At 48.3% G+C, this 25,533-nt stretch overlaps 1 protein-coding gene across 1 annotated transcript; it reads left to right on the plus strand.

The window, feature by feature from the left end:
* Positions 1-10,572: 10,572 nt before the first annotated feature.
* On the plus strand, positions 10,573-23,926 carry LOC125725326 (cysteine/serine-rich nuclear protein 1-like). Its single transcript, XM_049002166.1, has 5 exons — positions 10,573-10,729; positions 18,407-18,615; positions 19,753-20,012; positions 20,267-20,563; positions 20,724-23,926. The coding sequence occupies exons 2-5, from the start codon at positions 18,429-18,431 to the stop codon at positions 21,690-21,692; spliced, it is 1,713 nt and encodes a 570-aa protein (XP_048858123.1). The 5' UTR covers positions 10,573-10,729; positions 18,407-18,428; the 3' UTR covers positions 21,693-23,926.
* The last annotated feature ends 1,607 nt before the right edge of the window (positions 23,927-25,533 follow it).

Below are 25,533 nucleotides of genomic sequence, written 5' to 3' on the forward strand. Positions count from 1 at the left end.
CGAAATACAGTAACACACGTCTCGTGTATTATTACATTTTACTCAGAATTACTAAAACAGCACATTTAAAATGTCATTAGGCCAGACATGCCTTTACAACTACTAAGGACACTCCCCACCTGATGGGGAAACACCATTTCTTTTCTGTGGAAAATTCTAGAAGCCCACGAGTGCCTCATTTGCATGCTAACTTCTACTTTTCCTCCTTGCAGACTTGTTTACATAAAATCTGACTGAACAGGGAATTCCCCAGGAAAGTTAGTCCCGTCCGGCAAAAAACCAAGTGACAAACTGCGACCATTTATTCCAGAGAACACTGTACGGACAAAACTGGGAAAATCCATTTTTGAACCTCAGGTAACGTTGTTTGACCCAGGAGCTGCAATTTGGAGGGGGGGGGGTGCCCCGGCCTGCTGCTGTCCTGAAAATCTCCCCACTGTTGTCGCTGAAGGTTTGGTGCAGGCCGGAAGAGCCACAGAAAGCAGCACAAGGAAATGTCACCTGAACACTGTTTTCCGTAAGAGGCACCTGATGAATCCTTCAAGGGAACTCCACCCTGTCACCGTTCAGACAATATTAGCGGACACATTTATCCAAAGTGACGTAAGCAGGAAGAGCTGGGGGTTAAGGGTCTTGCTCAGGGACCCGATGGTGAAATGACTCCGCCAACCATGGGATTTAAACCAGCAACCTTCTGAGCCCAGGTACAGTTCCTACACACTGAGCCACGCATCTCCCCATTTGTGACCTCTTTATTCTTTCTGACTGCATCTGGACAACGGCGGTTATATTAATCCTGGATGGCAAAATCCATCCCAGAAGTCTGCTCTGTAGCTCTAGGCTCTGCCAATGGGATCCACGCTGGGTGGAAAGTACTGAGAGATAAACTGCCATGAATCATAAATATTTAACCTTCGTAGCGCAGTCCCATGCTGGGCCGTGCTTGTTTTATTTCACTGTCACTTTGGGCTTTTATGGAAGCTTACTTTAGTTTAAAATTAAATGCTGTTGAAAATGGTGTCCAAGTATAGTGCAACTTAATATCTGATTTCCGTTGAAATCGAAAAATATCTATAATAATGCACCAAGTTGCTTAAATGCAGGCAAAGAGCCCGGCCATGTATAGTCTTCACACTGGTAGGCCTATAAAAGGTAGACATGGTGCTGGTTTCTGTTTTGGAAAATGTACAGGCCTAAAAAAAACAAAAAAAGATGTGAGTCACAGGGCACTTAGGAGACATGTTAACGCTCTTCGGAAAAAAAGAACATTTACATGCGCCCCATTTCCAGGGGACGTGACACGCTTATCGAGAAGATGAGTCTGCTAGATAAATGAATAGAAAATAGTGAGTCACCCAAGGGTGTCTGCGTGCGCGCGCCTGCACTCCAGGGTAAGCGCGGTGTGGGCGTGGAAGGAGGCGGCTCCGGTTCCGGCTCACGACCGCACCGGCACCGTGACCAAAGTGACGTCCCTCGGCCATGGCTACTTTACCATTTATGCATTTCTCTGTAACTCATCAAGCTCCTGCTGATGCCTTCGCCAGACAGCCGGACTGGCGCGGGGTTTCCGAGGATATCGCAAATGCGACCGTAGCGCGCTTTTGGAGCAACGCGTAAATTTGCACTAATAGCTTTCTTTCGAATTCTGTGTTTTTAAATGAATCTATAAAAGAAACGCCACAAAAAAAGGAAGATACATCATTACGATTATACCTCATTAGTCATTGTGTCTTAATCCAATTAAAGAAATCATTCCAGTTTATTCAGGTAATTAATTTAATTATGAACGCCTTCAGGTATTGTAAGTACATTTTCCAGCAAATACTTTTGATTATAATTTAAATTGGTCATCGTTGCACATTAATAAAACAAAGCAATAACCGTTTCATATAGAAATATGTGGTTGTTTTTATGGAAGTGTAATCCTGTAATTGTTTCGACTCAGAGTTTTAATATGATTTTAAGTCAATATAATTTTGGTCGCATAGAATATGGGGTGTGTCAAGAATTAGCCTCCGGTTTACCATTTATTAATAACTTTGTCCACCTCAAACTGAATATTTACAGATTATATATTGCATAATGCAAATGTGTTTCCACCAGAACCTGATTCATAGATCTGCCTCCAACTAAGCAGCTCGTCGATCCTAGCTTGTGGCTGGCTAGTGATTGTGGAATTATTTTGTCCAAAACAAATAAGATCAGTTACAGTCGATTGAAAGTAAATTACTTGACCGCATATAATGTGATTTGGACACGCTTACTAGAAATGCTCGATGTTTCGGGAAGGTGAGGTTAGATTTGTCCAAATTACAACGAACTGTGATCGGATAGTTAGTCTTGGCTTCTACGAAGATTTTTATGGAAGTGGGTAACATGCAGGTAACCAGCATACGGATCATCCAGTGGGAGATAGTGGAAGCTACATATTAAAAAAACCAAAAATCTTAATACCTTTCCCACAAAGCAGCCTGAGGGAAAACACTGATGTCCGGTGACAGTTGCCGTCAATGGAAAGACATTTTTAAAAATGTTGTGGATGTCATCTGAGGTTTGTTTAAAATTTGTTTTGTTTAAAATTCTCCGCTTCCAGTTCAAATACAGCAGCTACGCTTAGTGGAAAAAAGGTCACAGCAGATGTCCAGATAAAAGTCTAGAGGCTTCCTTAACAGTGCATATAAGATGCCCTTTGTTTTATTGTTGACAACATCTGGAGCTGCGCTAGATCATAACCTCAGGTTACAGCCCCTGCTCAGACAGGAAGTCTAGATGTTATGTTGAATCCGCCAGGGAAAAGGAAAGTAGGATGTGAGGATGATAGTAACATTTAACACATTGCTCATTCGGCCAGACAGTCGCGCGCACAGAGAAGAGGGCGGCCCATCCGGGGGCTGCAGATGCCTCGTTGGGTGACAGGCCTCAGGCGAGAGATTAATGAAGAGTCTCCACGGGTCATCAGACTCAGCAGCACAGCCCTCCTGCTCGCCTCTGTTTTCTCCCTGGCATTTGCTCTTCGAATTTGTTTTTTTTAGCTCCCACCGAACCATGGTCACCACCAAGTCTAGCGCTAATATCACTTGTAAAACCTGCTATCGTGACTCAAAGGCCTCATCGAGAGGTTCTCAATCAAACGGTGCCACCCCCACCAGACCCAGGAATCTGTCCTTCCTTTCCACCATTCCTCATTTTTCTTAGTTGTTGGGGCCGCTTCGCAGAGTGTAGCTCGTGTGTCTCCATGTTTGTTTTGCCGGCTGTCCAGCTGCACCGGGCCGTGTTCCCCTCCAATTATCAGCTGCCTCCTCTTGAGAGTTCCTGAATCAGGAGAACGTGGCTCTCAAATGGCTTTTCCGCCATCGAATGACACAGAGGAAAGACCCAGGGCAACACCAGGCGGATGAAGTTCTGCATTCATACCTTCACGTCAGGCCCCCTGCATCTGATTTCCGGCATCTCGCTTCAAATTAAAGCGAGATGGCTGTTGCTGTGATTCTTCTTATGGAGCTACCTGGAGATTATGTCCCGGGAGCCCAGGGGAGGGGCCCCTGGTTTCAGTGTAGATCTGTCATTCCTGATAGATCCGGCCCCATAATGAAATTCCCGACGGGTTCGCAGCACAGACGTGCCCTTCAGTCCCGCTCCCCGCTGTCGATTGTGTGGTGACCGGGCTTGCCGTCGACGCCCGCCATCATTGAGGTCTTCTTGCCCCCACGCCCCCATTCCCGGCTGCCTTTTGTTAACCCTGAATTGCAGTGGGACTGTTTCGTTAACCCACTGCAGCCCCCAGGACAATTTCATTACCTCCCCATTGCTGAGGACTCTTGAGTGGGAATCACCACTAATGCTTCATGGTCTATACATACCTTGGCTTCCCATTACTTGTCTTATCACCAAGCTTTGCACCTAAATGTTTCAGGCTCCTCCTATCAAAAAGTGACTGTATCTGTGCTAGCTTACCCATGGCTCCCCAGTGGGACAGTGGTCACATGACTTGAGTTGGGACGTATCTGATCACCTGAGATGTGCCGGGACATACCCCTCACCTTACTACAAAGGTATAGTGCACCTATATTTCTGGGATAACAATTTTATGCACAGATAATTAGGCATGGCGCAGTAATAACTGAACAATCACCCTGAAATACGATAGAAGCCATAGGAATTACAGGCGTATTTTTATTATGAGTCACAAACTAAAAGGCACAGTTATACTGGAAAGATAACTTTTCTCCTGGCAAGTAATTCTGTTTCTCCACTGTAATTGCAGTATTATGCAATTGCAAAGAATGCAGAAAGTCCTGCATACCAAAATCCACCCGTACTTAATTATAAATGAGGTTTTAGTATTACAGTACAGAAGTGAGACCAAAGCTTTATATAGTTATATCGGAAAGGTGGTTTCTGACCATTGAAAATGGAACTTAAGCTTTGGTAGGCAATGCAGTAGCTCTTGGAAAAGGGGTTTAAAGGCCTTATAGGAACCAACCCCCCCCCCCTTTACCAACTGCCAAGATGTTTGAAGACGTTTCCGAGGTTGCAGAAGGTTTCATGAATGTTATTTAAGGCAGAGTGCTGAGACACTCGTGGGTGCTCTCACGTCTTTGGGGACACTGAGTAAGGTTTAGTGCAAGTCTACACGTGTGCGTGCGTGTTCGTGAGCTTGTTTTCAGTTCCTTCACTGAGATGGGGGGAAAAAAAAAACTGTGAAATAGCTCATCGGGTGCAGGTCATTTCTGCAAATAACTCCAAAGATACATGTTCACGTTCGCTTGGCTGTGAATGGATCTTTACATGCAAATGTAAACATGCATAGATATTTTAATTTCACAGATTGCATGCATATTACACTGAAATGGGCTGTCGCTTTTTTTTCTGAATAGAAATATTCATCTGCTTTTTCTTTCTTGTCAGGAAGGAAATTCCCCTCGAAGCAGAATATTCTCACTTGTGTGCGACATCATGATAATGGAAACCAGCCTCATTGTTAAACCACTGGCTAATTTTGGCTACAGCTCTGTGCATCCGAGCTCCGAGGAATCAGGAAGTGCTTGATACGGGAACGGTGTCCCCTCTGCTCCACCTGGTCAGCAGCCTCTCCGCCCGAGCTGTCTGCAAATCGGCAGGACGCTCCCTGACCTCCGGAATGGTTCGGAATGCTGTCGGATCCGGGTAGCGCCCCGGCATTGTCCCGGAACGCCCGATGCCGTTCCGTTATTATACTTGACGTTGGAAGGAGGAGTTTCCTCGCCGAGGGAGCAGCCTTGCCAGTGCAAATTCCATGTTGGCAGGACACCGTGAACCAGAAAATCGTGCCGCGGTGCCCTGAGGCGATGGGTTAACCCACGTGAGAGCCACACACACACACCACATACACACAGGCACATACAGATCTGCTAATGCCCCCTCAGACACACAAGCAGCATGCGGCTCTGCCGTGCGTCCGATGTCGCAGCCTCCCTGCCCCCGTGATACGGCTGAGAAAGGAGCCGGCGGTAACTCTGCAGGCCGCGTCGCTCTCTGCCTGCGGTCTGGGCTGCGCGGAGCCAGTGACCGATGCCAGCCTAACAGGGCAAACAGGTGCATATTTGTATATTTCCATCCGCACAAAAAAAAACCCTCAAACACGCGCACATACACACTGCAGAAATGTGCCCGTCACAGTGAGAACTATTCCAAGTATGTTAGGCACCAGGAGGCCCGCCCCCCTCCCACATTTAAACTATGCTAGTTTGGCATGATTTTTATGGGACCCGGCAATTCCAACAGTAACCCAGGTGTGATCTGGCCATTGCTTCTCTCCCTTGATGGTGACCCCCCCCCCCCGCAAACCACACCTCACTGTGCATTGGACCTGTTATGACTTCTTGGAAACGAGAGAAAAACACTCGTGCGGCATGTAAACACAGAAATGAGGAAGTACTGAGGTGGTGAGGAGACAACAACATTGGGAGCGTAACGGACAGCGCGACCCCCCGCACCACCCTCCATCTGTACGGCGCACTAGCGATAAATATCTGTATCTTGCCTGACCTGAAGTCCTGAGGACGGTTCACTACACTTTTTCTCACGTTTATCAGGGCACATGCAGAGCACACCGCACGTAACGCGATCACTTTCATTTCCTGTTTCGGCTCTTTTCACACTAATGTGCCGTTTATGTAAACAGCAATAGTGTCCAGGTAGATGGCAGAATGTAAGGTTTCATTTTACTGGAAAATGAAATCCTCTTCAGTTTCATTTCGCTCTAATAGTGGTGCCGAATTAACACCATTGGGACGACCGGAAAGAGTTAGGAAATGAGGCAGCATTTTGTTGACGTCTGTGTTTTGGGAGAGGTTGAGGCAGGGTGACACTCGGGGACAGACAGAGTGTACCCGCTGTGGGGAACAGCGAGGGCCGTTGGGGGGAGAGGTCACAGTGGGGGAAACGAGGGCGGCAGAGTGGACCTGGGTGGGAGGAAGATGCTGTCGCACAGAGACTGAGCGACGTCGTGTCTTTAGACCTCAAACGACACATTAATCCTCTGCGTGCCGACATCGGCTTAGATTACACAACGCCCACTCGTTGTACTTTTAAACTTAGTGACACCACCATCCATCTCTGTCACATGCTCAATTCATGCCTCTGGCTCCCATCAGTCAGCCAGCAAACTTAAAGGGAAAAAAGTCAAACTGCACTTGGAGATAAACTCCTGGATACATTATTCAGCCTTTTCGAGTTCTGCTACAAGCCAAGTAACACAGATAAGCCTGTGGGCCAAAGAGCTGTTCGCACAATTCACACACACAAACACACACAAGTTGCTCTTCCCATCTATTTCTATCTATTTCTATTGGGAAAAACCATAATCCCAATGACGACACCCTTAACCTCTACCCATCCCTATAACCATAAGTAACCAACCAAAATACAACACTTTTTGGCACTTTTACTTTTTTGATTGCATTCACAGATTTTTATAATACTGAGGTTATCCAAATGGGGACCTGAAGAAGTGTCCCCAAAAGTAAGGAGGTTTTACTGCACTTTGGGGACATTTTGGTCCCCAAATGTGATCTATAACCCCCCCCCCCCACACACACACACACACACACACACACAGGTCTGTAATTATATCTTTGCGGGGACTCTACATTAATTTCTTTGGGGAAAACTCTAATCCCAACATGGCGACCTTAACCCCTACCCAGCCCTAACCGTAACCATAAGTAACCAAACAAAATACGAGACTTTTGGCAGTTTTAGTTTTGTCATTGCATTCTCAGATCTTTGTGGGGACCTGAAAAACGGTCCCCACAATGTAAAAAAATAGGGTTTTATTTTCATTATGGGGGCCATTTAGTTCCCACAAAGTAATATAAACCTAATCCACACACACACACACACACACACACACACACACTGACTACATGTGAGAGATAAATCATTATTGGGGGGCTTAAATAGTTATAATGTGTATTCTACTGACACAATCAGTGCCAAAGAACACAAGCATACCCATCTGTATATAGCACCAGAGAAATGGGATCAAATCATTCACACATGTTTGGTGAATAAAGGCGCTTCTGATACATAACAGAGGGGAAAATCTCTAGAGAATGAGCCTGAGACATCCAGTCCCGTAGGTGTGAAAAACAGTCAGTCAGTAGTAATAATATTTTTACAGCAGGTCCGTATTAGCATATAAAAGAGGAACGTAATGAGAGCAGATGATCAGGTTTAACAAACCCAGCGAATCCCCTACGATGATGTGATCAAGGCTTTGGGAGAAGCGAGATCACTCAGGCTCTGAAATAAAAGGCAGGTTAAACTCCGTGCAGAGAAATAGGTTGTCAATGATTAGAAGAGATCATACAACATCAGATGAAAGAAGCCCGGACATCTGTTTTAAGGTCTGTCTGAAAACGTTTTGTTGGGTTTCTTTTGCTAAGTAGAATTTTTTTTTTGGAGGGGGGTGGTGGGGGTTGGGGTGGGTACTAAGGGCTGGTTTTGTATTACACACTTTTGTTTCCGTTGCCCAAATGTTCCCAATGAACAGCCTCACGCTTCCGCTCTCTGCCCGTTCGGAACCGAGCAGGCTTGTCCTCGTACGGGCTGCGGGGTGATGTCACGCCCCTGCTCTCCACTCATTGGTGGAGAGCCAGCAAGCGGAGGGAGGCTCCTTTCTCCCGATTTGCCTTCCGTTTGACCCCGCTTGCCTGGCCGCACACTGCTCCTATTTAATTATTTCCAAAGAGTGACAAACACAGCACAGGAACAAGACGTACGCTGCAGAGAACACAGGAAGTGGGCAAGCAGGATTCCAGTGACATGGAGAAACTTAACAGCAGTCGGCTGGTAGCACGTTTCCTGCGAAATAATGAGATGTAAACATTGTTTTTAAGGTCTTCTCAAGCAGTTTGTTTCCGATGTTTTTATGGCTATAAAAAACATAGCTTCTGGTCAGCTGCACTGCCTGTGATCTCACACACGAGACGTACAGTCCTCTCCCTGTCTGTCTGATTTTCACCGGATACCCGTTCATCTGTTCACCACCTGATCTCTAACACCTTTTTTTCATCCATCCATTTTCTGTAAATGCTTGTCCTATTCAGGGTCACGGAGGGGGGGGGGGGGGTGGTAGGGTCCGGAAGATAAGGGCACAAGGCAGGGAATAACCCAGGACAGGGCGCCAACCCATCACAGAACACCCTCTTTCACTATTCACTACCAAAATCACATGCCTTCCTCTCTGAGCGCTGGGTAAACTCACTTATCAGAATTATCATCACTGTCCTCAGACACACCCACAGCCCCTGTCATTGACATGACATTTGTAGTCCGTCTTACTGCCTGAAACTTGTATTGAAAGTACACCGCTGTCTTTTTAAGCTTTGGAGTGTGAACCCTGCCCCAAAAACGCAACGCAGGCACTCTGGAATCAGCCCAACTGCAACCATGTGCTGGGCCAAAATGCCAGTTGCGGTTTTAAACGAGCCGAGATAAAAACGAGACTGAAGGACGGGAGAGAAAGCCTTTGGGCACCCGTGGCGGTTTCATGACGACCCAGCATCTCCTTGGCGGAGCCGGAAACAGGAACCGTGAGAAGGGCTCGCTGTCCCACCGGCGGGGAGACGATGGCCGGTGTCTCCCCGGTTTTAAAGCTGCCAAAATGTGACCTTCCAGATGAGGCCTTGAGTATTTCATTTTTTTTAGTTTTGTTTTTAGCACAGGTTATATTGAGCTTCTGTAAACAGGTGTGGGTCTTGCCTGGTGAGCTCCAAATTTTTATATTTAACTGGTCTGTGTTTTTTTTTTTTTTTCTTTCAAGAGGATTTGTAAGGTTAATGATGTCTTTTAACGCAGTGTTTCTCAAACCGGTCCTCTGGGATCCACAGACGGTCTGCGTTTTTTGCTCTCTCCTAATTACCTGGGAGTTGGGAGGGAGCAAAAATGTGGATGGTCTCGGGGGGGGGGGGGGGGGGGGTGGGAACTGATTTGAGAAACACCGCCTTAACCAACACTGGTGTCTCTAAGAGTGCCTGACCTTTGACCTCCTTCTAAGTCTCTGGGCACCGTTTCTCAGGAGGCCGTGTTCCGTGGAAGGTTCTGCCTCTGTGAACGGCATTCCGGTCCCGGACAGATTTCTCCTGCTGGGATCAAGCCCGCTCCCCTCCCTGGGAAAAGAAAAAAAAAAATCACATGCCTCTCCTTAGGCGCCGGCTGAACCCAAACCCGAAGAGGAAGGGTGTTGGGCTGCAGGTGGGTGGGAAGCCAGGAGCTCAGGCGACAGACTGGCTGAGGCAGTCCCCCTCTCCCTGCTCTCACAGGAAGTCCAGGAGGAGCGGCCGGCCAGCACTCACATGCAGCCAAAGCGGCGGAGGAGACTGGCTCTCTGCCATTTATTCATTAGTGTTGCAGGAGTCGCTCAAATCCATGTCACCGAGATGCTGTTTGAATCGCGTTGGATTACACGGGTCCCTCCTCAGCAAAGCCCTTCAGATGTTTAACTGTACGTCTGGGAAACCGCGCGTCTTAAAATGTGAAAACGGAGAGGTTTCACAACAGCTCCGTCTCGCAATAACAACCGCAGAGAGAAATGTCATTCCGCCGGAATGATTCATAACGTCCACACGAGGCCGTCGCTGGACCCCGGAGCCCCACGTCTGTGACAAAACAAGGAGACGTGACAACAAAACAATGCCCTGTTTCTGTTTGGGAAACACAAGCTACAGTCCCCAACAGCGTGCTGCCACATTTCAGTCCATTATCCAAGCTCCTCTTCAGCTCCACTATTTCCATTTCTTTCCCAGATCCTACTTATATGTAATTCAAACAGAGATTCTCGCATGTTTTTATTATTATTTTACACCCACACCTCACTTTCTGCCCTGTTCACACGTCCTGGGAAGGCGGGGGGGTGGAGAGAGGGCAGAGACACTGAGAGGAGGAAGGAGACGCGCCGAAGCCCATTGGCTGCCCGGAAAGCAGGAAGCCGAGCGGGGCCGCCCGTTCCTTCGCTCCCCCGTGTCATCGCCTGCGTCAGACGCCCGGGAGGGAGTTTTCCACTGACGAAAAAGCCTCCGCTGCCGAGCAGCCTGGATCAGACAGGGCGAAGCGTCGGCTCGGCTGGTGCGTCTCTTATCCGGCCGAGCGTTACGGACTATGAGCGGATAAGCGCACTTTCAGCTTTCACGGATTTCTCATTAATATTTTTTTTTTTACTAATGGTGGCGGATTAGACGGACTCTCGGTAAGTAGCTGATTATCTCTGCCTTTTATCTTCGCGTTGAAGGTTTTATTTTTAATTTAAAGACCCTGCGCTGGACCCCGGCCAGATACTTTGAATTTTCCTCGCCTTATGTAGCCTAAGTCCGGCAGGAGTTGCGGTGCAGTCGCCCAACTTGTCTTTTGGGGCTTTTAAATTGCAAATGCTTTAAACTTTAAAATGTTGGATCAGTCCCTCACTTTATTTTAAGAGATTTCACTTTCTCAGCCGTTGATCGTAAGGTGCCTGGCGGATGTCTTCGTTTAATCTCCTGTGTTGTATGTAGCTTATGAAATATTTTAGTAATGTTGTGATCTAAACGAGCAGTCATTTCCCTGTTGTGGTGCGCTTACCCGTATCGGTATTAGGTTAACACGGCGTACATGTTCCGCGGATCAGCCGTGTTCATAAGCCATTTTCAGCGTGTAGACTAACGATGTTACGCTCGTATATAAAAATACACGCCTAGCGATGACATAAACTGTGTATCTTACAGGTGATGACAGCGGTAGACACTTTATCAGTTAATTAAATGAGTTTATCAGCTATCTATCACTGTACGGTTAAAGTGGATCGCAGGCAAGACAAGCCACGATAGAGATATTATAGAGACCCTGCTGCGAGTGTCTTAGAATAAAGATATACTGTAATATAAATGTCAAGTTCCCCCATGCCGATATGTATATATCAGATCGACTCCTTTTGTGCGGAGTTTCTGCTGTCTGTTACAATAGCGACTCCTGAAGGAACTTCAGCCGAATACAATGGTGTACTTGTAATTGTAATTATCATTAACCACAGTATGAATTCCGAGGGGCGAGGAGGTCGGACGGGCGGGACCTGGTTCCCGGCTTTACCTCATGTTAAATGTATGGACGCAGGTTTTTATTAGATTTTTTGGTTATTCTTAACACAGCCAAGTTATCCGTGTCTGACTGGTCGCCGCGTCTTTATTAATAAATATTTCCGTCGTCACTCCTGAATAACTCTCCTCTATACGTGTATTGGGGGAAATCTTTACTGCGCCGATTTATTGCCAGGTCTGTGCTCCAGACAAAGGAGGGCCCTTGTAAAACACGTCCAGGACTTGTGTGATTTGCCTAAACGCCATTTAAATGGTCCCACGCCCGCTTTGCCGTGCTGTTAGAGAAGAAGTCAATTAGCGGAGCTGTTGGGGTCTGCCTATGCTGGATCTAATGATCCTTGAAAAACATTGTCTCACGCGGGGTTGTCCCCATTTATTTCATATGAGGGGGGGTCAGTACAGTCAGTTGACAGAAATCCCTATGTGGATTAAATGCGTTATCCTTATTAATTCCTCAGAATAGTAGCGCACTGTCACCTCCGTTTGAGGGACTTTGGCAGCGCTGATTATATTGTGCCGTCCGGTCTTATGGTGCATGAGAACGTGAGTATGTCGTGTTCGATTCCCAGTCGTATTAATCCCAGGAGTCCCGTTAGCGTTTGCAGGGCAGTGCCGGCCGTGGGTCTCACTTTGCTTTGGATGAAAATGTAAACTCGACCTCGATTGGGTCTGACTGGCGTTTCTAAACGATATCCCCCCTCGACCCCCTCCGGGAATCGCGGTAGAATCCCTGATAAGACGTATTGATTTCACCAGCCCGGTGGATCTTTAAGGAAGCCGGTACTCTCTTATCGCCGCACTGCTGTTACACTTGGTAGCTTGTTTATTTTAAGTCCAACTTAACAGATCCAGTTTATAAGCTTCTCTTTAAGACCGATTGCCAGACTTCTGGGAAATTGGGTTCCGGGGGCGGGGGGGCTGGGTCGGTGGCATTTTCTCGGGGTTACCGAGGGAATTCCGCGCGCCGTGACGATTCTTCGGCGAAACATTCTTACCAGTAAGTTCTTGTCTGCGCTCCTGCGGGATGGAAACATGGCGAGCGACTTACTCACCGCTGCGCGGAGTCTACCCGCCGCTTCCTCTCTGACATCATCGAGGACGGCTTCTCTTTTCTACAGAGTTCACTATGTCTTGTTGCCAAGGGTAAAAAACACCCCGCCCTACCCTCCCCCCCATCCCCCTTTCTGTGGAAAAGACGCAGACGTGCAGCGTCTAGGAATGTCTGGTAATTTACCACACCTGAGTGTGTCACCCAGAGCAGACCACCTGAATGAATGGTGGGCGCCATGCCGGGAGGGTGGTAATCGCGGGGGGGGGGGGCGTTTGCCCTTGTCTGAGAAACTCCTCGGCCCACCTGCTGGACCCTTCGTTGTTTACACAAGCTGGGGAGAGGTTTTTGTGGAAGAGTGTGCGAATGCCTGTGTGGCCTGCGAGTGCCACTTGGCTTCATCATCCAGTCTGCTGCTTGCTGCCCCCCCCCGCCCCCCACAGGGGAGGGGAGGAGGGGGGTGAGCAGCGGCACCGTAAATCATCTGAATTTCCGACCAGGCGCTGCTGGTTAGTTTTGTTCCCAGAGTGTCTCGGCTTTTGTGTTCTAGGGGGTGGGGGAGGGGGGTGGCAGGGGGAGGGGGGGCACAGCCGCCGTAGAAAAGAGTCCTGCCATCTGCCTTTGTTGTTGCCCGCTTTTGCTGTACAGCTTGTCTGTGCGGGGCAGGGATGGTGAGCCCCCCGCACCCCAGACAGACTCCATCCACCCCCACACCGGGGCCACTGCCCTCTCTAGGGAGGGTTCCTGCATGTGTCAGCACACTTTGGATGGGGTGGGGGTGGAGGTGGGGGGAGAGTTTCAAAACTTCGCTCTTGCGTTGCTCCGGCTGCCCTGGGGGGGGTGGATGACCAGGAGCCGGAGGTGAACAGCTGCGTGATCTCTGGGGTGGGATGTGACTTCCCAGTATGCCATGCTCCTCCCAGAACACACTGAGGTTGTGGTGAATGGGGCGTGGGGAGTGTTTGTCTGTTTAAAAGGGAACAAACCAAAAATGAAAACCTTGCTGAAGTGTGACTTGGCATCAAAGCAGCAGGAGGGGAAGATGATTGAAGAGTCTCGTCTCAGTTGGAGCCTCTGGGCCTCGGCTTGGCCTGAGATAAGATACCATCGCAGCTGTGGTTCTGTCTAAATTACAGGCACCTCTACGTTTTTGTTCGTCAGGACCGCCACCAAGTAAACATCCTTACACTTACGACAGGCACCCGTCGCCTTTATGCCATGTCTTCTGAGATGTGTGAAAGTGGTGATGATCTTATCCGATGGACTGGCCAATCAGGGCGTGTTCTCCAAAGTACTGGGGTCTTCTGGACCCTCACGAGTCCGGACGATATGGAATCATCCTTGAACTTGGAATTGCGGTCGGTCGGATAGTCCGGCTGGCGTTGCAGCCCTGAGTGGGAGTGGGAGTGGGAGAGGGAGAGAGCGAGAGCACATCTGGCTTTAATATTTGCTGTTATCCCCAGAACAGTGGCGGTTCTGCTGCCAGGTTGGGATTCCTATGGGTTGGAGCCATCACATTATTTATTTGGTCAAAGTCCCCCCCCCCCTCCCCCATTTGGAATGAATGAGGGAAGGAATCTCTAGCCAGGAACAGAATGTCTTATTGGCAAAGTGTACCATGACGGATTACATTTTGGTGAAGTGGGGGGGGGGGGACTTCTCAAAGGGTAGCCACTGCTGGTGCGCCCCCTGGTGAATGCCTGGGCGAATGGCCTTCTGTTGTTCGCCAAACACAATAATGTCCTCCTCCACGGAAAGGCGTGCAGTCCATTCAGCGACCCGATGTTTCCATCCAGACAGGTTCGTGCAGATGCCGTGCTGGGAGTTAGAGTGGAGTTTAGTGGTTCCTGATCGATGTGTTCCTCCGAGACGGATCGTTGGGGGCTTAATGTGCTCCGTGTCCATGTTATACGGCAGGATAAATGACCAAGGGGGAACTTTCAGGTAATTAATGGAACAGCGGAAATTCAGCTAAAACAGCAGGGCTGGCGGCACACTGGGGGAGGCCTGTGAAGGCGGCTCGACGGGGGAGGCCTGTGAAGGCGCCACGACGGGGGAGGCCTGTGAAGGCGCCACGACGGGGGAGGCCTGTGAAGGCGGCTCGACGGGGGAGGCCTGTGAAGGCGCCACGACGGGGGAGGCCTGTGAAGGCGCCACGACGGGGGAGGCCTGTGAAGGCGGCACAAGGGGCCTGCTGCTCGTTAGTGTTCCTGGGCACGTTTCAGGATCGTTCTCTGGTCACATGACTCGACTCTACCCTGTGCTGTGTCTCGGGGTAAGATCTCGCCCTCTGTGACATTAAGGTATGCCCCCCCCCGCCTCGCTAGTCCCACACTCCTTTATCAGAGGGGGATGAAGAACCCGACAAGGTTACTCGGGGTGTCCTTGTCTCATTCTCCCAGATCGAGCTCGGGGGGGCTCCTTGCATTCAGTCCCCGAACCACCCCCCCCCCCCCCCACCCCCAATTCAGCAGCTGTCATTTCTGATCAGGGAGCAGTATTAGACAAACCCATTTGTCAGGTAGCTCATGGTCAAAAGACAACGACCTACTTCTGCTGGGCTGCCCCTCCCCCCCCTGCCCGCCGCCACCTCGCCCTGCGGCTCTTAATTAAAATGATTCACTCAGCCATCTCCCTCCGCGACCTCGGGGAACAGTTTACGCACCCTTTTAATACATATATACGCACACACACACACGTACATATATTCTGTGAATTGCTGAATTCCTCGGAGGATTGGGAATGGATCCAGGAGGATCGTGGTTTGCAGGGTGTGTGTGTGTGAGGGTGTGTTTGAGGGTGTGGGGTGTGTTTGTGAGAGGCTTCACTCCACAGTCCCTGATTAAATACACCAATGTGCAAAAGTCCTGATTGTCATGTTCAATATCTGCAGAAACTGGTTAATATACCAGAGTTTTTTTTTTTTCTTTTCTTTACTACTAGCGCACCTTGTATGGCTAATCAATACCTCATTGAGTTATTTAACTAATTAACTTGATTAATTAAGTGAGTTGGTGATGAAATGTAACAAATACATGGAATGGCTGAGGTGCCCCTGAGGAGATGTTTGGGAACTGAAGCGGTGTTCGTCTAGCCTTCTAACTAGATATCGACAACTTTTTGGAGAGCAGATGAAATTCTTGTTACTTTTTCTTGTGCTGTTTAGTTGCACAAGTTCTATTATTTTATTTTTTTTTCTCAGCAAACGTATAGTTACTGCCAAGATAAATAGCCTTAAACATTCTCTACGACTGACTAAGACTGTTGCACAGTACTTTTGTCCTTCAGTCTAAAGTTTAAATTCACAAATAATCGTGACAGGGCAGAATCTCCCCTGGTCTCGTAAAGCCAAATGTGTGAGTCAGCACTATTACTTTGGCAAGATGTGACTTTTGACTTGTCAGGACTTTGAGATAGGAGTCCGCTGCGGGTGTTGCATAACCGCTCGTTTTCCGCCCATAGAGGGTGCTGTGGGTTCTGCTGTGAGGCCTGGTGCCCTGATGCCGGCGGCTGTGTCTGTATTTGACACCCAGGGTCAGCCTGGGAGATTTAGCCCTGCCCTCTTTTTACTGTACACTCTGTCCCCGGTGCTTGCGGAACGAGGTGTGACGATGCAGGGACGTGCGTCGCTGGTGCAATTTGCAGGTAAGCGCTTTATCGCCACGATAATAAAGCGCTCCGCAGACGAGGAGCGGGAGTGTAACCGGGAATGTAAACGGCTGCTCTATCCAGTCCTCCGAGCTGACAGGGCCACGGTATCTCTCTGAAGCACGTTAAGAATTCCCAGAATGCTAATTGCCTGACAGAGGGCAGGCCTTCTGGCTCCTCTTAAATTCCTGTCATCGTTTACAGGATCTCCTGCCCCAGCTGAAGGTTAGGCTGACTGCCGAGTTGCACCCGCACATGTGAGGTTTATAGCCCTCTCACTGTCTGAAGATCCCAGTTTCACAGAAAGCGATTTTTGTCCCATAAATGTGTCTGTCTCTGAACACCCTGCTTTTTTCTGGATGTGGCTTTTCCATTCCTTGCTGAGTCTCTGCCCTTCTTGACCTCTTGTGTAAAAGCCTTGGAGGGGTGACTGAGCTCTTTTTCCTCTCCATTTTCTCACTGTTATCTTGCAGTGACCTGTGAATGTTTTACAGTGCATTTAAGACAGACGTGGCCAATCTTATCCGCAAAGGGCCGGTGTGTGTGCAGGTTTTTGGGATAACCTTTAGGTCAGCTGTTCAAGCCCAGGTGCGAGGACTCTTCATCCAATCAGTCCTTTAATGAGTAATCTTATTAGGGAGTGAGAACCCGCATATACACCGGCTCTTTCTGGATAAGATTGGCCACCCCTGGTTTCAGCGGTCAGAAAAAAAACCCACCACACTGGGAGGACCCATACGCTGTGGCAAGCCTGTGTCCTTTGGTGCCTTATAATTAGTTTGTACACTGCTTAGGTCTCAAGTTAATTACAGAATAATCTGTTGGTTAATTTGTACCGAATTGTTGTAAGTCCTCTGCTGTCCATCTGCCTGTTTGCATGCTGAGGAGGTTAGGGTTAGGGTTAGGGTTATGCTTTGGGTGTAAAGCTCGATTACTTAGGGAGATAAGAGGCCTCCTCAGCATGCGTCTGTGAGCACGCTTGGGTGGGGCTCCTGGAATGCACAGCATGCTGGGAAATGGGTAGGGTCTCCGGTCCTGTCCTGCGGTGCCTGTCTGTCTGGAAGAACCTCTGGGGGGGAGGTTTCCTGACTGTTGCCTCACATCTCCATTGGTGTCCCCACCATGTCCCAGCCCCTGCAGCCCCCTCTCGCCTCTCTAATTAGGCAGGAGGGGCTGCTTGTGGCTAATGAGGGAGAGACAGGTAAACAGCCATCTTGGCCTCCCGGGAGACTCGCTCTTGGGAATGCCGGCCCTCCGTATACGTGCACATGGGGGGGTGGGCGTGTGTGTTTCCATGGCAATGATAAGTAAATAAGGCCAGGTCCTGGATGTGAACATTAGTCACATGTAGTTCTACGGCTGAAAGCTTTAAGATAAGATTGTCGGCTCGATATCCTAACTAAGAGTGGAACAAATAGCTAAAGCAAACAATTCAAAAAATGTTCGCCGGAAAGCCACCAGCGAGGTAGGAGAGTCGGCTTCACACGTGCAGACGTTTTATGCAGAACATTCAGGGGCTCTCGTGGGCGAATCCGCCGGCAGGGTTAGCGCGGAGGAAGGGGCGGGGTCACGTGCATCGGTCCCCGTGTCGACCGGAGGATTTTCAGCCACATTTGCAGAGTGCAGATTTGTTTGAAGAGAGGCTCTGGCTCGCACGTGCACGAGGACGGGGGGAAGTTTCTGGTACCAGCCGGGCCAAGAACTCCTCTGGAAGGTGGAGGCTGCACTCTTTCAAAGAGGAGGATTGTTCCTGCGGAGAACAGGATGTACCCCCAACCCCCGTAAAGCCTGGTCACAGGAAACACACAGGCGTTATGTAACATACACAGAAGTGAAGCTGTTTACTGAGCTGGGCAGCGTAAATCTGCTGCCCGGGGGGGGGGGGGGGTGTGGTCTGAATGGTGGGGGTTGGGGTGCATAGCGTCCATACCGCCGCGCATGCAGCTGTGCATTGACCTCGCATCCGAAGGTCTACAGGCTTGCTGGCCAATTAGACTTCAGGCAGTTGAGGATGGTAGTGGATTCCTGCCTCTGTGTTGTGTGATCTGCCTAGCTAGCCACTTTCATTGTTTTAATGAACGTCCCCCCTTCTCTCTTGCAGACCGTCCATCCACCAGCGTACCATGATGAGTGGCGCCCTCAAGAGGAAGTTTGAGGAGGTTGACGAGGACCCCTGCTACTCGTCCTCTTCCCCTTCGTCGCTGTCCTCCTCGGCCTGCTCGGAGTGGGAGTCCGACGGGGAGGCCTGCTACTCTGATACCCAGGATTCCAGGCCGAGCAGCCCCAGCTCGCTGGCTGCACACGTGCCCCGTGAGTGCCCCCCCCCCCCTTTTAAAGATAAGATTAAAGATTATGTTGCATTATTTGCTCTGGTTTGCCTGCAAGGGGGTTTTGTCTCATCTGGACAGAGGTCACTGCCATGGCTGACAAGAGAAGCAAACGATAGGGTGCTACACACAGAAACCATGCTCGTTTGGTCAGGATAGTAAACACAATTGCAAAGCTTTGATGTGATTTTCCATTTAGACGCTTCCAAACTTCATGTAGTTGGCTCTGGCCGGCGCAGTGATGTGATGCATCACTTCCTGCTCCTTGCTTACTTTCGAAGTTTATCTTTTATTTCACCACTGCACCGGCGAGAGCAGGGCCTCTGATGTGCCATGATAAATAATAACAGATCCTGTAACCAGCACACCTGGATTACCCTAACGCCGAGGGGGCTGGACACGGGGGGGGGGGGGGCACTACAGTGCTGTTCCCCGTGTGATCGGCCTGGGAAGCCGGCTGTGCGGGACAGCGAATGACAGTGGTGCCGATCATTTATCTCCACTACAGTGACCAGGAGAATAATATTTCATGCCAAGTGCCGTTCACTCATTTCCTTCCTCCTCTAAATAAAGCAGAGGACGCACGTTGTGTCTGACACATACGTCTGATTGGTGATGCGCAACCCTAACCTCGTGCGCTTAAGTAATCGGTGGCGTCGCGCACACACCAGTGACAGCTGCGTGCCCCATCTTGCAACATCTGAGCGCTTTTGCTTTCCCAGAGCAACACTCTTCTAATGTATCAGTCAGATATCAGACGTCCCAGTTCGGTCACTAACCTTTACCCAGACTTCGGAGTGTTCAGGGTACCACCTAGTGTCCTGATAAGGGATTGATTTAACTAGCTGGTTTTTCTAAACGTTGTAAAGCATGACTGCCGGCAGGATAATGTGCTCCGTACGCTTTGTTCCTTCAATAACAACGATAATAATAATGTATATTAAATGGATGTATGGATATTGTGCGTATTAGTATCTTTCGTTTTATTTGTTTTTATCTTTTATAGTGTGCAGCACACAGTGTTGTAGATTTACATTGACAGTAAAGGACGATTATTCAAAATGAATGAGTGATAAAATAATGTGCCAACGAGTGACCCTGAGTTTTGTCTCCTCCGCAGCCACGCCCATCCTGAAGAAGACCAAGAGGTCGCGGAAGGGCAATGTGCAGTTCGACCGGGTCACTGTCTTCTTCTTCCAGCGGTGCCAGGGCTTCACCAGTGTGCCCAGCAGGGGGGGCTGTACCCTGGGCATGGTGCGCCAGCACAGCGCCCGTCGCCATTACACGCTGGCCGAGTTCGCTCAGGAGCAGCGGCGGCTACGACGTGAGAAGCTGAGGAGCCGGCTGAGGGAGGAGAAACTGGAGGCGCTTAAGATGAAGGTGAGCCCCCCCCCCCCCCCTCCAGGCTCAGGATGGAGAGTGGCTCCCCCAGAGAGTTCAATCAGCTTTCAGCTTGCCAGTGCCCTTGTGGCCCCACCCTGGTATATGGCACTGCTAAGAACTGAATCCTCAGGCTAGTCTGACTGTTTTGCAGTAAAACTTGACACAAAAATACTCTTCAGTGTTCCGTCATAAGCTTGCCCTGCCGCCCGCCACCCCCCACATATCCCTAAAGTCTTCATCCATCCCCACAGCTGACGAATAATGGAACCCGGGAGTCAGAGGAGGCCGAGCGGCTGACGCTGGATGATATCCCCGAGGATGAGGTCGACGTGAGCAGCCTGGGCCTGGAGGACAGCTCCTTCCTGCACCCGTACCCCTCAAAGCGGAGACACGCCCTGCTCAAGGCAGCCGGCGTCAAGAAGATTGACCGTGACGAGAAGAGGCAGCTGCATGACATCCGTCTCTCGCGGGAGGACTGCGGCTGCAGCTGCCAGGGGTTCTGCGAACCCGAAACCTGCGCCTGCAGCCTGGCTGGCATCAAGTGCCAGGTATGTGCGCCACCAGCAGGTCACTTTGAGAATAGCATCTGCTGGGAAAAGTCGAGGCATATATTGGGGGATGAGTTAGGGCAAGGTGGCTTATTAGCGTATTAGCATGAATCATCCATGGCGGTCCTCTTGTTAATATCGTCCCCCTACCCCTTCACAGATGGACCACTCCTCCTTCCCCTGTGGCTGTACAAAGGATGGATGCGGCAACACAGAAGGCCGCGTCGAGTTCAACTCCAGCCGCGTCCAGACGCACTACATCCACACTATCATGAAGCTGGAACTGGAGAAGCGCTTAGAGGAGAGTTCCAGTGCTGAGGCCGGTGCCCAGCCAGCCGGCTCGCCGGGCCGGGGAGCTGCCTTTGGCTTTGCCCCCGAAGAGGCACCCGCGTTCCATTTCAGCCCAGAGCTAGCGGCGGCCGGCGAGAACAGCTGCAGCAGCGACATGACGGACTCGTCCAGCTCGTCCGGCCAGAGCGAGGACTCTGAGACGGCGGGCGGCCCACAGCTTCAGCAGCCGCAGCTGGACGTGGACGACAACGGACTGGCTCGCATTCTCAGCTTCAGCGACTCGGACAGCGAGGACGGCAGCGGCAGCGAGGGCGACGTTCTAGGTGGGCCGCAGCAGCCCACTCTGTCATCCGTGGGCTTGGGGGAGGTGGACTTCTTCCATGACAACGACGGAGCGCCTAGCAAGCACTCTGACAATCGGGGTTCGTCCATCTCGGATTATTTGGACGAGAACGCCAACCAGGCCTCTACACTTTTCTCTGGGGGCTCCACCCAGGACTATCCCAGCACCCCCTCCCCCTCCATCAATTACTCCAAGAGTTACATGGACCTCAGCCTGTCCTCGGACTCTGACCTGGAGTTTTTCGACAACTTTCCAGACTATAGCTCCGGGTCCCTGTTTAACTCGCTGAAAGACTATGATCACTTGGACAATTTCTTCCACTTCCAGCTGCCTAGCTATCCCAGCATCCCCCAGGGTAACGATCCAGGAACCTGCTTCCTCGACTCCCTGATAGGCTTGTCCGAATCCGTCCCGGAACCCCAGACCACCTTCGCGGACAATCAGCTGTTGGAAGAAGCCATCAAGTCCTCCATGGTGGAGTCTGTGAAAGTATAACGCGATTGGTCGATCGTCGACGAACATTTAAGCGGTTTCCCTTTTAATCGCCAAGTGTTTCTATAAAGGCAGCTGTGATATTTTCTTTTAAACTTTGCTAATAATATTATTGGTTCTTCGAATGTCAGCAATTGCCACACGTTAAACCGTACATTAAACCCACACATCACCAAAGCCAATGACAAAAATCCATTTGAAAACACAGCCTCTTTTTCAGTTATCTTTCAATATCCTACCACAACTATCTCACTCGCGCCCACCCCCCAAAATATTTTCCCGGACTTGCACCTACTCTACAGGCCCGTTCCTTTTAGTCTTTCTGGATTGTCGCTGAAATTGCTCCTCAGGGACTGTTTCCGAAGTCTTGAAATGCATCGTGACCATCGCTGTGATGAATCCCGAGTGTTTACACAAGCGGTCCCCAGAGCGCCCTCTCCTGTTCATCTGATCACATTGACGGAGACCTTCTGCAGCTTCATTCCAGAACTGGAAGCAATTGCAATTATGTTCCAGTCTTCTGTCTGTCTCTCTCTATCTCTTTTTTAAGTCTTAAGCGTCTCCCTGATCAGCACTCCACTCGCGAGTTAATAGAAAGTTACGCTGAGCAGACTGTGCCCCCGCCTGCTCAATCGGCCAAAGTGTTACACACAATACACTATACTGAGCATTTAATTTATTAAGAGATACCCGTGTATTACAGTTAAGTCCCGTCGTGACAGAATAATAGAGCTGTAATACCTCTCTGTAATACAGTGTTTTAATTTATTTTGTATATCTATTTATTTATATTTCTAAAAGCCACACTCAGCAGAAGTCCAGTTAGGCACTGTGGTTTGTTATTGTTAACCTGCAAGTGCAATGTTCTATTAAGTACCTCTCTCCCATGACTAAACACTGTGTTCACCTCTACTAGTTCGCGTTACTAGTTCAGTGTTTAGCTTCGAGGGACAGGGCTACAATTTTTTTCCCTTTAACGTTAACATTTTTTAAATTTGTAAGACCTGGAAGATATTTAAGAGCATACATGCAATCAGAATTTCATTTTAAGTTATTTCATACATTTTTAACTTATTAAATTCGTTTTTTTTTTTTTGATAGCCGGCGACCTTTTGTGCCTGTTATACGGAGGAACCATATATCTCAGTCCGCTGTACACAGAGGGCCTTATTTTGCTGTCGGACTGAACTTTGTAGCCTACCTATTTGTTAAATTAATACTATGGGTATATTGCGCTATCGTGTTTATGCATACAAGACAAAAAAAACAAATTGTACATACTCAATTTTTGTAACTAAATTGTGAATATGAAAGAAAGCATTGTAATCTCCATCACTGATAGAAATTATTTTAGTAGGAACTAAAACTAATATCTTTTTTGAACATTTTGGAACATTTCTATAATCTTAGATTGATATGCAGGATAGTTGGAAGCAATTACCAAGCACTAACTCGCAACTGCAGTTTTTGCATTGTCTAAAGAGAATACATTGTTTTATTTCGTTTGCGTAATTCCGTGTCAATCAAATGGGGATGCGTTTAACCACGCCTGTGTGATGAAGATTAAACTATATAGCTGAACTGTTTTTAAACTGCGTGAAACGAAGGTTTCATTTTTGTGTCATGCAAAATATACTGTGGTCCCTGAATATAAAACTGGCTCCATTGCCGGCTTTGAAACGACAGCATTGGCTCTGAAAGGCAGTAATGCATTATGAAAAGTAGTCAGCATCTAGACTACCTATGGAAACTCTGCCGAGGCGTGTAGGTCAAACACTTAATTATACATTCCTTGGTTTCTCTGCACTGTTAATAGTATGAAAATGCAAAGTGAGCCTTTTGAAATTATATAGCTTTTACCGTCCAATACTTTCACTTTTATTTATTGGATTAATTTTAGTGCCCACAAGAAGGCGCTACATTTTGTAAATAAACTTCTTTCCCCTTGTATAAATGCATTGTTCATTATAAGGAAACAAGAATTCTGGGTATTTATTAATGTAATCTATTATTATTGTATACATCGATCAGAGGCTTTGCTTATTTTTTCCCAACCTTTTTCTTTTACGGTTGTGTTTTATTTTTCTGCTTAAATGGTACTGCCGAGAAAAAAAAGAGCTGCTTTATTTTTTACATTTGCATCATAATCAAGCTGTTTATAAAAGCCGTTTGCGTTTTGTCCAAGCAATATGACAATGTTTCTATCACTTAAAATAAATGTTCAACATTTTGTTATACTTGGTTTTATGTGTTTCTCGTTATCTTTATTTCAATTATAAGCACCCATGAGCACGACGCTGTTAGTACTCTCTCATACGCCTTTGTATGAAGCTTATATGATCCTCTTGATAATGCTGAAATAAGAGAAAAGGACTGGAACCTCTATATAACGTTAACAGACACGTGTTTTAAGCTTAAAATTGTTATACGTAATAAACAGCAGGTTTATAATTCATGATATGGAAAAGTCGTGGATATATCGCCTAAATGGGATATCGACAGATGATAAGAAAAATAATTCTAAGTAGTAGCCTATATTAATATGCGGACTTCCCCCGTAAAAATGGGTTTTAACCGTCAGTGTTAGGTACGTGGGTGTCAGGTACGTGGAACGTCCACCGGAATGACACGGTGTGCGTGTTTTTGGAAGAAAGGCTGACACCTTAGGCGCATATGTATTATAAAACATAAAAGTCGCTCAGAACTTATAGGGACCCTCGGAATCCACATTGTTAAGGGCTTGATTTTCAAAACAGAGTGTCCGTTTTGGACAAGCGCATTTTTATTAAATGTCATACACAGATTTTTGAAAACAAGCAGGAAATTGAGAAGTTCAGGTTTCAAATTGACGTATGTTGCAGTCGAACTTCAGATCTGTGCTTAACACAACAAGGCTGTTTTATTTATCTTAATATGCTATACATAAGTTCCGTGGTCGGTCAGTCTCTGCCGCTGGTTTACTGTCCCACTGCGCAAACACCATATTTTGTATTATTCATCAAATCCCAGCAGACTGTTACAGGCTTGGGCTCTTTTAACGCCACTTACATGCCCGCATAAGGTCTCTCCTCATCTCATTTTCGAGAAAACAAGCAGCCTGCGTTCAAATGTTACTAGATCATCTAGTGCCCGGAAACAATAACTAGTAACAGCAGAACCGGTCGGACGCGCGCAGCGACCGGCAGCATTTCAGCATGCCTGCGTAAATGAAACGGTTAAAAATGACTGCATGGTCGTGTTCTGGTTTGTTGTATGACGAGAAGAAGTAATATCCATGTTTTGATGCAATTTTAAATTGAGTTTAAAATGCAGACTTTTGCAGGTCTGGTGCCTAGAGATTTTACAGTTTATGCATACAAACGAACTGTCATCTGAAATTGCGGTTTCAGGGATCGCAAGGTTGCTGCTGACTGATAATCGGCAAGGGCCCGTGTCACCGGCCGGGAGTCCGTATTATCGAAATTAATCCCGATAATCCAGACCTGAGGGCGACTCTGCTTGGCCAAGCCGGCGTTGTTAGAGGCGAACTGGATTGGGATAATCATAGCATTGCAGTATACTGCAAGTGGAAAGCTTGTTACATTTAAATAAACAGTTAAGCTCCAACATTTCCAACTTTTTTTGTGCAGCATCAGCATGGTTTGAGAATAATAATCTTAGAGATAAGAATTTGGCACCAGAATCCGCATGGTGACTTAACGTTGAAGTGCTTATTCCTGTGCTCAGCGTGTCTCACTCCCGTTTGTCTTATCAGACACCAATTCTAATTAATGTGCAGCTAGATCTTCTCTGTAAATTGTTTTCCGAACAGCATCCTTTGCAGGGCTACTGATGAATTACACCG

This window comes from Brienomyrus brachyistius, unplaced genomic scaffold (genome assembly GCF_023856365.1).
Source record: "Brienomyrus brachyistius isolate T26 unplaced genomic scaffold, BBRACH_0.4 scaffold64, whole genome shotgun sequence".
In the NCBI taxonomy this organism is placed as follows: Eukaryota; Metazoa; Chordata; class Actinopteri; order Osteoglossiformes; family Mormyridae; genus Brienomyrus; species Brienomyrus brachyistius.